This window comes from Xyrauchen texanus, chromosome 7, assembly GCF_025860055.1.
Source record: "Xyrauchen texanus isolate HMW12.3.18 chromosome 7, RBS_HiC_50CHRs, whole genome shotgun sequence".
NCBI classification, from domain to species: Eukaryota; Metazoa; Chordata; class Actinopteri; order Cypriniformes; family Catostomidae; genus Xyrauchen; species Xyrauchen texanus.
Window position 1 is genome coordinate 3,978,293 of NC_068282.1, and position 12,877 is coordinate 3,991,169.

The window sequence follows — 12,877 nt, forward strand, 5'->3', positions numbered from 1 at the left end:
TTTTGCACTAAACTACATTCATCTCTATGAGACAGAATATGTCTCCTTTCTGAGTGTTATGATGGCTGCATGGTCCCATGGTGTTTATACTTGTGTACTATTGTTTGTACAGATATACATGGTACCTTCAGGTGTTTGGAAACTGCTCCCAATGATGAACCGGACTTGTGGTGGAACAATTTTTTTTGAGGTCTTGGATGATTTATTTTGGTTTTCCCATGATGTCAAGCAAAGAGGGGCTGAGTTTGAAGGTAGGCCTTAAAATTCATCCACATGTACACCTCTAATTCAGTACACCTCCTATCAGATGCTAATTGTCTAAAGGCTTGACATAATTTTCTGGTATTTTCCAAGCTGCTTAAAGGCACAGTTAACTTAGTGTATGTAAACTTCTGACCCACTAGAATTGTGATATAGTCAATTAAAAGAGAAACAATCTGTCTGTAAACAATTGTTGGAAAAATTATTTGTCATGCACAAAGTAGATGTCCTAAACAACTTTTCAAAACAATAGTCTGCTAATATTAAATCTTTGGAGAGGTTAAAAAATGTGTTTTAATGACTTCAACTTAAGTGTATGTAAACTTCTGACTTCAACTGTACATTGGGGTGTTTTATGTTACATTTAATGTTGTTTAATTCATGTTTATTAAATTTTTTTGTGCTTGTGTACATATTTATTGCCATTGCTCCTTGAAGGGCCACTCTTGAAGTTATTCTGAGGTCTTTTGTTTCCCCACCTGTGTTACTATGCTGGTTAACAGTACATTTATATATACAAAAACGGTACTTGATAAGGTTCTTTGCTGATCCTAAATTGCTTCAAAGAACCACTGAATAACCTTAACTTCGTATGAATGTTAAAGACCAGTCGTGATCGCTGTCTCTTGCTCTCTCTTTCCCTATCTGCCATCATGTGGTTCTAAATTAGTCTGTGGTTTTAGACTCAGCAGAGTCTATGGAGATGGAAAATAGAATAACTGGTGCCAAAGTATCGGAGGACAAAAATGGCTTGCTGATGTTCAGCAAAACAACTTAAAAAGCCAGCAATTTGTTCTAATTACATGTTGTGTGGGCGTGGAGTGGAGAGTATGGACTTGCCTACATGTCTCAATGGTTGGAGAGGATCTCTTAATGATTTTCTTTGCCACATCACTTTCTATTTGCATCCACTGAAAATGTAACGGTGGTGCTTTGAAGCCAAACGTTGCCCAAAGTCTGTGTCAGCTAGTTTTAGGTTTTGTGTGGAGGGGAATTATGATTACTATAGTGAGATATTACAAAAAGGAAAGACCAAAGACTGAATTTTAGATTTTATAAAGAAAATGTGAGTGGTGCTCAGCGTGATACTAGGGCGTTCTGGGTGGTTGCCAATGGCATTGCTATGTGGTTGCTAAGGTCTTCTAGGTGGTTGCTAGGAGGTTGTTAAGCTGTATTAGATGGTTGCTTACAGGCCCAAGTCAAAAGAGCCCAACCCTTATGTTGGTCTCTAGATATGATGCAAAAGGGTTTAAAGCAGAAATGCAAAATGTATAATTTTTACAAAAGCATTTATATTAATTCTTCTGTTAAAACGTAGGTAGTATTTGAGCAGTAAAGTTTTTTAAAATGTCATATGTAAAACTGTATAAACTTTACACAGAATAGGATAGTAAGTATTTTATCACACTTAAATAAACAAATAAACAAACATTTTTACATCATGCCACATATACTGTTGATAGAGCTCAACTTATACTTAACCTGGAATATTTCTTTAAGTTTAATACTAGAAGTGTGTTCAACCCAAACCCTAAGTATTGCAACATTAATAGTCATGCTCAACACTAGTGCTGTCAAAAGTACCGGCACTTCGATACAAAGTCGATAAAAAAATAAAAAAGCTGTAATGATACAAGTGTTTCTGCAGTACCGGTAGCACCGAGCACCATTGTCATGTGCTTGTCCTTCAGTTAAAAAAGTTACTTTTCCGGAACAAAACCAAAAGAAAGGATGTAAGAAAAAAAAGAAAGGCCTCCATCATCATTTACACCTAACAACCATTAAGAACACAGAGCAGAAAGATGGTAAATCATTACTCACCCTCAAGCCTGTATGAACTTCTCTCTTCTGAGGAACACAAAATTAGATTTTTGGCAGAATGTTTGTCACAGTCACTACATCTTTTTTTTCTTCCATTAAATAAAAGTGGATTGAGACTGAAAATAACATCCTCCCTAACATCTACTTTTGAATTTCACAGAAGTCGTCAGACGGGTTTGCAACAACATAAAGGCGAGAAATGATGACAGAATTTTTGGTAACATTTTACAATAAGGTAATATTAGATAATGCATTAGTGCTCATGAATTAACAATTAATATTTTACAGCATTTATCATTCTTAGTTAATGTTAGTTACTAAAAAAGAAAAAGAAAATCATTTTTAGTGCATAAACTAATATTAACATACAACTTTTTCATTTAATGTATGAAAATGTATTAAAGTACTGTATGTTGTAATTAACATTAACCTAAATCAGTAATGTTGAATATTAATATTAAAGATAGATTATATGTTTTCACTGTGTGTAATTTATTAATGTTATAGTGTTAATATTATTATAATGTATATTGTTATATACCTATTGAAATTGACTGAGAGAATACCTCAGATACATATATATATATATATATATATATATATATATATATATATATATATATATATATATATATATATATATATATATATATATTCACATGACCAATTAACAGGTTTATACCCATTTATATATGTAAAATCTAAAGTTCAGTAAATATGCGCTTCCCCACTGCTCGCGCTCACAAGCTGCTGAACGCTACACCACGAGTGAATGCGAGAGGGAGTTGCGATTATGCATCCCCACATTTTGAAAGTAAAACATGCATAATGACTGAATTGTGCTCAATCCCCGCAATCACACGCTATTAAGCTCAATTAGTTATTGAGATTTTAATCAAGCTACTTGTCCGGACTGGCAAGTAAAGTTCTCGTTAACTTGCCCGTTCAAAAAGTGCACTTGTCCCGAACAAGCGGACAAACGTTAATGTCGAGCCCTACTGAAATGGAAAATGTATCCAAATTAAAATCGTGACATGTCCTAGTGTGATTTATTAAACCGCTAAAGGCTGCAATCTTACTGAGGATAAGCTGCGTACCTTAAAATAATCTCACCGCTCCTACACTGGAAACTCCACAGACATTGAGAATCATTCACGTTGTATCAGATGGCAGAGCAGAGCACTAATCTACTGTGAACCACACAGCACATGTAAACTATATATTTATATAATTAAATCACAGCATTTGCACTTTAATCTCAGCTCGGCTTTATTTATATCACATTTAAAACAACAGAGTACACCAAAGAGCTTCACAGTAATAAAATTTAAAACATAACATTTAAAAATTACCACATACACAAACACAAGTAATCTAAAATACAAACACTTAAAAACTGTGTCCTACATTTCATTTGTCAGTCTCAAAGTCCAGTTTAAAGGGATAAGATTTCAGACGTGACTTAAAAGTCTTCAATGATCAGACCGTGCCATGTCGCGATCTGTTTATATGGAAAAGTGAAGCATCCGGCAACACGTCATAATAAAAGCACGATTCAAAATGAAATCTAGATGCCTGAAAATGAATAAAAAATATACTACAACTGTATAGTATAATGTAAAATTAACTCTAATAATAATAATTAATCAAAATATCACAAGCAAGACAGCAGTAGAAAAAAAGTTTGGAAAGAAAATGCAATGACATTGAAAAGTTATATTTTCACTTGTTAAACGTTTTAAGAATTTATTGCTTAGACACCATTTTGATGATGAAATTTAATTTAACCATTAATTATTAAACTATAATTATTAAAGTAAGTTCTAATTAAAAATAACTAAACTTGTGTGTTCAATAACACATTATCAAATTAGCATATTTTTGCTGTGATACTGAAATTGGTATCGAGAACTGTGAAATTTTACTGGTATTAGTTCCCACTACTGAAATTTTGGTACCGTTAAAACACTACTTAACACCATTATAAAGCCAACGTGAAGGATGGACTCAATTATTAAGCCACAATTTATCCTTTGAGTATTGTTTGGCGATGATGGAACAGGTTGATATTCGCTACCTCAACTGAGAGTGAATAAACCGAGGCCAAAATAGTGAACTGTACTGCCTAAACTTATATCTAAATTAAACTAGTGGAACAGACAAGTGCAAATGGGTTAACCTCAATCATAAAGCCACAACTTGACAACTCAGAATAGAAAAAAGGCTGAGGGAAGTTTTGGTTCACCATATGTCGGGGTGGGATGGTGGTACGAGCTACCAATAATAAAAGCTCTGTTTTGTTCACTCTCTTGGGAGACCATCACTGTCTCCACGCTGGGCTGTGGGACTTAGAACCACTAGCCTATGTAAAAAAATCAAGACAGGGCAAAACGTCTGTTTAGAGCAAGCTTGCATAGGAAAACAATTGAAAAACAGCGTGAACAGACACAAATGTGTTCTCTTTCAACAGCCCCCAAGACAACTCACAACCTCAACAACCTCACGCGGGCCACTAACATTGTCAAATGGGCCAGACTTGTCCCGCGGGCCGCCAGTTGAACAGGCCTGCTTTAGGCTATACTTTTGAAATGGTGAGTATTTTGATGTTTTTGGACTGGCCCCATTCACTTACACTGTTTTTGAAAACTGAAATGACGTACCTTATAACATGTTTCGCTGAAAAATGTCCAGCGGGGGGCGCCAAAAAAGAGTGAAATGGTGTCGTAATCATACAAGGCTTTAAGGTGAATATCAGATGGAGGTTTTAGTGACTAAAACGTACCTCCCTAACCTAAAACTATTACCTAAACCCAACCAATAGTGATCTAAAATCAACTTAGTGGTAAACAAAACAGACATCCTTAAGCTGCGTACACACTGCCAGCGACTTTGTCGCTGCAGGTCGCCAGTGGCTGGCGGTGAAGTCGCTAGTGGGCGTTCCCACTACTGGTTGCCTAGTAACGTTTATAAATGACATTCACGGATGTCATTCCATTGCTCTTGACAGCAAATCGCTTTTCTTGGCGCTAAAAGCAAACATTTTGGATGGAAAAGACTAAATATAAATGGAATCAGTAGAGAAACAAGGCGTGCTGTTTGCCATAGCGGCTGTTTATCTGCAGCGAAAACTGGTCTGTCTGGGTCCACAAAACCATTAAATCTCGGAGTCAACACGGCGAGTACCACCGGCTGGTGCAAGAGCTGCAGCTGGATAAACCATATCCATATCATAGAGCACTGGAAAATTGCTAACAGCAAGAATTAGCCTTTCATCCATCTTTCCGTTACTGCAGGAGCTGAGAGAGAGAGAGAGAGAGAGAGAAGGATCACGTGAGCTCTCCCGTCTTCTCTCCTATTGGCTGTCGCTTCCGTTAGTTGCTCTTCATTTGAATAAAGTTGAACTTGTCTCAACTTTGTCACGTCACTGGACACGGCCACATCTAGTCGCCAACAGTCGCGACAGCTTGTGTCGCCGGAAGTCGCTGTGCTCTCATTGAAAATGAATGGGATGGAGTCGCTGTCGCGCGCGATGTCGCTGGCAGTGTGTACGCACCTTTACCCATAACCAACCCCTTACCTAACCGATAGTATCCAAATGCAAAATGCGAAATAAAAATGACATATTCTGAAGCAACCACGTCATTTCGTGTCGCTTCTTTGACACTTTCGTCTCACATGTCTGCTTGCGTGCTTGGCTGGTCTCAATTTGCGTACTTACCGGTCCAAAGTCCAACACTCTCAGGCGAACTAACGTGCAAGCTAATCTCATTGGAATAAGTGTGTAAATGTAGGTGGGTCTGTAATACAAGCGTTAAAATGTATCGTTTTTCACGCCGTGTATGTGTGAGTAATAGAGTGAAAAACAAGTGTTGATAAAGTCATAATCAGTCGTTGTACACCTCTTTTCACTAGGAAACAGCGGTGAAACGGCATGTAAAAGTCAGTTTGCAAAAATTTTGTTATAGTAATGTTCCTTCTATGAGACTTGGATGAAAATTAGATATTTTAAAGTCTTTGATTGCTGAAGATTAACCACAAAGTTTAAGGAGCTTGAGCAAAATGAATGAGATGAACAACTCAAAGCTTTAAATAACTAGATCTACTATGTCTTAACTAGTTTCGACAACATAGCTGTCTTAACATATCTTTTAACGAGTCCTCTGAATCTGTGTGAAGAATGGTACAAGCATTCACTTCGATGGGTGGAGACAAAAGAGGACAAAAAGACAAAGTTTAGTCAATTTGACCAACTGGCTAATACTTGAATGACGAAAAATGAAATAATTGCATTTTCTGGCGTTGTTTAGTGTCATTAAAAAATTATAAATTACTTTGGGTGGGGATGTTTTGTTAAGCCAGAGATATTGAGCAATTATTTTCCCTGTTTTCCTCCCAATTTTATTCCATATGAAAAGCATCTGGGGCTTTTGTGTCAACTCCCAAAGTTATGCATTCACATGACTCTTTTTGAGTTACACCCATTTTAAAGGAGAAAAAAAAGGTGACACAATACACGTGGGAAATAAAACACATGTAGCTGTAAAACGTGTCCAGAGCTATTAAGGTGACAAAGTCAAGCAGTAAACGGGTTTGACTAATAAAATATCCTTCCACTTCAAAACAAGGAAAACCCTTTGAAAATCCTAATTAGCAGCTACAGTTCCTCTATGGCTCCACCTTTGACCCCTGTGTACTTTAACATGGTCTTTGCAGGTATGTGTTGCAGTCTCTGGTTTGTTTCTAACTAATAAGATTCATCCTTTGTGCTTCTTTAAGGAGAACTTGAAAGAGTTGTTACACAACATCTGTGAGCACTAAGAAAGGAGTAAAGTATTATTGTTACAACAAAGAAATTACAAGCATTATAAATATAAATACTATTAGCGAGGATGTACAGTAAAAGAAAAACTCAAAAGTTTGTGGGATTTTTTTTAACAATTAAAGTAAAAAATCGCTACAATATAATTATTATTATTTATTTTTTTTACAATGAAATACCTTATTAGCCGGGCAAATCACAGTTATACCCAAGCATCCAGCATTTAACATTTATAAATGTTAAAAATCACAATTAACAATTCTTCCGCCGCATAATATAGTTCTCTAACCTGTACGCGTGTTATGCTTGCCACGCAACTTGGCGCATTGATACAAAACTGGCGCGCGATCGCAGGTGCGCGAAATCGTCAACTTTACAACCATTCAAATAACTGTTTTATAATAATGAATATGAATGGTTAGATTTTCTTTTAAACTAGCTTTAAAAAGTGACTAGTAGGCTATAATGTGCTGTCAAATTATTTATGTTATCAGCGCTAAAAAGTTTTACTCACTTTGTAGGGAACATCGTTCGGTTCAAACACGCAGCGGTCGTCAGAGGTCGAAACTTCCTCCTCGCGAATCGTTCACTCATCACGTCGGTGAGTCACGCGGAATCCCGCACAGTCATCCTGTCTTTGTTCACCCTTAATCCAACTCACATCCATTCAAACTCTCTGAGTGAGATGAGGAGTTCCCCTTCTCCGTGTGCACGTGGGCAACACCCCTGTGATACACCCCCTCCTCCCTGGCAGCCGGTAATTGAGACCAGATGTTCAGCTCCGGCCAAAGTGTGCAAATTCAACCGCGTTAGCGGACCTGAATGACTGCCAATGTTGCATGTTAAAAGCACATTAAAAAACATATTTTAGTATACTGTATGGACAAATAGAATTCAAACTAAAAAAAATATTTTGTGTGGTACGATGGTACCATGGTAGGTTTATGAATTAATAAAAACATGACATTACCATGGTACACATCTAAAAACAATGGTATTTTTTTTGCTGAATATATTTACGTTTTATACATTTTACTTAGTTAAAGATTACTGAATTTAATTGAATGTAAATCTTCAAATCAGGCTAATATATATATATATATATATTTTTTTATATTTTTTTTTACTAATGCATTATACACCATAATAATAAAAAATTAAATAATATATATATATATATATATATATATATATATATATATATATATATATATATATATATATATATATATATATTACTTTTACTAATGCATTATACACCATAATAATAATAAATAATAATAAAAAATTAAATAAAAACTATATATATATATATATATAAATATTACTTTACTAATGCATTATACACCATAATAATAAATAATAATAAAAATATATATATATATATATATATATATATATATTACTTTTACTAATGCATTATACACCATAATAATAATAAATAATAATAATAATAATAAATATATATATATATATATATATATATATATATATATATATATATATATATATATATATATATATATATATATATATTACTTTTACTAATGCATTATACACCATAATAATAATAATAAATAAAATAAATATATATATATATATATATATATATATATATATATATATATATATATATATATAAATATTACTTTTACTAATGCATTATACACCATAATAATAATAAATAATAATATATATATATATATATATATATATATATATATATATATATATATATATATATATATATATTACTTTTACTAATGCATTATACACCATAATAATAATAAATAATAATAAAAAATTAAATATACATATATATATATATATATATATATATATATATATATATATATATATATATATATATATATATTTATATGCATTATATATTATAATATTATATATTATATATATATATATATATATATATATATATATATATATATATATATATATATATATATATATATATATATATATATAGCTATATATATTTATATATTATTATTATTATTATTATAGTGTATATCATAGTATATAATATTTATATATATATTTTTTTAATTATTATTTATTATTATTATGGTGTACAATGCATTAGTAAAAGTATCCTTAAAGCATTCTAATGCTTCTACGATGTCCTATGATACTCTTGTAACCACATGCATAACTGGCTAATTCTATAATTGGGGCTACATTTCTTGTCAACAAAAAGTACAAAAACAAAAGTGCATTCTCAATATATTTCTTCAATGTAGCATATCTACTAGTTGCAAAGGTTAAGCATTTTTGATCTTAAGGGACGTTATGTTATGGACAAAATGCATGCATTACATACACTGATAAAATGCTAAATGTTAAAATACATTAACCTTTTTTTAAATCATAAATCTGCCTTATATATGCTTTTTTCATTTGGTAATCATTTTTTTTATTTAATGCTTTTTTTCGTTTGGTAATTTATTTAATTAATACAGGGGATTTTGCCGGCATTTTTTCAAAAGTAAACTAAACAATAATTTAATAATTGGGCTGTACGTGTTCCAAAAAAACAACAACAAAAAAACACGCTGAAGATTTTCACCTAGTATTGTGTATTTATTCTTAATTTAAAACATCTTTGTGCACAGAAATTATGTTTTTTGTACTGTGGGCTAATTCAGTGACTGCCGTCTATCATTTTGAATGGTGTGGAAAAACAACTTTAATAAATATACGGATGGATACTGCGATTAAATGAATCGCAAACAGTTGTCATTCATTTGTTCAATATGCACAAGATATTTGTGTTGCATTCCTGGAAGTGTCCCGTATGCAGATCGGCTCCATATGCTGTAAAGATCAATCCATAATCACGTACAATAAATTGTCTTTCAATACTGTCGTCATGATAACACAGGCTAACGATTGGGGCAAACTCTGTCATGTGACACTATTTTTGCATTAATGCCAATTGTATCGGCAAAAAGTGTTTCCAAACCATTTTTTCGCGACATTTGATGTATCGACATAGAGTTTATACGCTTGAGTTAAACGGAAAAATATTATGCCGACATTTTAGCGATAAAAAACCTTGGATGGAAACTTAGTTTATGACACCATTGAAGTAACATGGGACCACCACAGTACTTTTTTGTAAGGGAAAAAATGCCTTTATTATGCATCACATATACACTCTTCACAAAGTGTTACTGAAGAGAGTTTTAAGATTTACAGCACCGAACGTCTAGTGAAATACAGTGAGAAGCAGCTGAAGACAGAAACAGAGAAACATCCCATGATAAATCTTTCTGATTGCTTTTCCACACCAGAATACTCACTACACATAGGCTACAGTCCAATATGCAGAGGATCACCACACATTTATCTCTGTTCACCTTTGATGTAGAGCGTTTCTCCCTCAATCACACCAGAGCACAGCAGGACAGGCTGGGAAAGACTGGATGAGCACCATATGACCAACAGAAGGCCAGTGAAACTGGAAATCTATTAGCTGTGAGTAACTGTGTGAAATAGAGCTTGAGTTTGACAATATATTTAACTGTCTGTTGCATTTCTTTCATGTAGTTCCATTGGTGCCGAACCATGTCTACACGTGCACGTACACACACACACACATACCACACACATAGATATATTCATTAGTACCAAACGCTGTGTGTGGCCTGTCCTGCTTTAGCCACAAGGTTATGTACGCAGACCATCTCTAAACACCATGGCGGATAATCATAACATACAGCGCATATCCGCAAAGAGATGTGTACATGTGTCCAAACGAAAGAAATAATGGGTCTTTAAATGCATTTCAATATTTTATAAAACATTGGAAGAAGGGGACATTCACATTTGCATCTGTAAACATGCACTAGACTTTTATCATACATGTAGAATACATTTGAATGCAAACTTTATGGTGAATCAAGCTTTCTTATTCACGGTTTGTGAATGAGACACATCCAGCACATTTACATGCATGAGCTTACACTGATTATGCGTGATAAGCCATTGACGTGCGTGGTCATGGAAAGATCACAAACGGTTTAAGCAAAAAACAATTGGCACAATTTGATTTTTTCCAATAACTTCGATTTCATGTTGCATGTCATCTTTACCACTGTTCTTACTGGCTTATCCAAAGTGCGCAAGCATTGTGAGCATGCACGTTTACGTTTTGACGTGATTAAAGTTTACATTTCATCACGGGTTTCTTGCATTGTCCGATTTTTTCAAATAAGCAGATCTGTGTATTGCTGTGCATGTAAACACACTAATTTTTTGAGACACACATTTTGTATAATGTTTTAAAGCTGCAGCACGTGCTCTCTAGTGACATCTGTGGTTGAAATGTAAAATTGCAAGCAATTTGCAGATGAACACTTTACGTGAGTCGTGTTTCGGCACTGCTCTTCTTGTGGATGAATCTCATGATTTTAGGTTACCTGGACATTGCCCGTGCGTGATCATGACTGGAAGATATTCCAAGCGAGAGTCATAACATGCTATTTTCATGTTGATATAATTATGTTATACGATTAAACGTTTATAAATGAAATATTACTTGCTTTGATGAAGATAAACAACACTCTTATTTACGCATTTTGAATGAATGTACACTTTTCCGACACTACACTCAAAGTGCTTTTACATAGAGAACAGGGGACTCTCCTGAATCACAACCAGTTCCAAGTATATTTAAATGCGATTATTCAAATGTTTTATTGACTATTAATGTTTGTATTAGGAAGAGAAATCGGCCTGGGATTTTACATGGGAACTGGCCCAAAAAGATGTTGAGCGGGTGGGGGTGGGGGTGGGGTTTGGGGGGCTGCTGTCCATCTCGGCGTTTTGTGTGTCTGTTCTGCATAACACCACGGCTCATTTTTGCTTATCGCAGCCGACCCACCGGCACGCTCGGTTATCCCGCTGGCAAGTCCGTCCCTGATCGGCCCCAAAGTGCGTCGGCCCACCGGAAAAATGCCCGGTATGCGAGATTGCCAGTCCAGCCCTGTTAAGATGTGAAACTCGTGATACTGCTGATTCGAGTTCAGTGTAAGAAGTTTTTGCATTATTAATCTTGTCAACGAAATCAGTGATGAAAATGTTTGTTGACGAGACGAAAAACGCTCATCATGAAGGTTATTAAATGATTTTATTAAAGCATACTGTTGATGTAAATATGATGATAAAAATTATACTGCAAGATATTAACAGCAGAAGCAACATCTGGATATTCTGTAAATAGAAGAAGATATTAGATATGGATTCATTTAATCCATTAATCCAGTGTGTTGGGCATTTCTCCACTTAAGCTGCATGAGTTGAACTTGCTAAATGAACCGCTGTAAAAGGGGGTAAATACCTCATTCAAACGCATCCTATTTATAAATGAGATTCATCAATATATCCACAACATTTATAGAACAATTTACTTCTGCACAACGAAATCAGTGAACATGTGAACTTTAATTAAATGATGCGCTAGTCAGAATAATCGTAACTTGCATTGTGAATAAAAATGTATCCATTAGAAACACGCTACACACAATGACTAATTTCATTTTAATACGTCTCTAAAGCATGAATATGGCGTCATTTTTATATCACCAGAACTTGAATTTGAGAAAGCCGGGTGACTGGGTGTAATTGATGTCATCAATAAAAATTTGCTGTTCGTTTTAAATGTTTGAAAATATTTTTTGTGTGAATTCACTTAAAAAATTAAATAAAAAATTAATTCAGGTCGTGAAATTCAGATCTCAATATTCAGGTTGTTGAATACAGGTTGAATGCAAGGAAGAGCAAACGAGCGTCGATGTAATCCATCTCTCTCTTGGACAATCGCAAAGCGATGTCAACAGCTCAGAGGTCATTTTCATACAGTATATTATACATATATAGCAGTAAATATATATAGCCTACATTTTTAACAATGTGCAAAACGTCTTTTTTTTCCTCCATGGCGATTCACATTAA

General features: G+C 34.1%; 1 protein-coding gene across 3 annotated transcripts in view; it reads right to left on the bottom strand.

The window, feature by feature from the left end:
* The window catches only part of LOC127646654 (neuron navigator 1-like), a 93,976-nt gene that overhangs the window by 51,617 nt on the left and 29,482 nt on the right, over positions 1-12,877 (bottom strand). For 2 of the 3 annotated variants that reach the window (XM_052130446.1, XM_052130445.1), the window contains exon 1: positions 7,416-7,432. The exons of the other annotated variant lie outside the window; for it this stretch is intronic. In XM_052130446.1, the coding sequence (XP_051986406.1) occupies positions 7,416-7,429 (14 nt within the window). In that variant the 5' untranslated portion in view covers positions 7,430-7,432. Of the gene's footprint in view, positions 1-7,415; positions 7,433-12,877 lie in introns of those variants that run through there. 3 annotated transcript variants of the gene reach the window in all.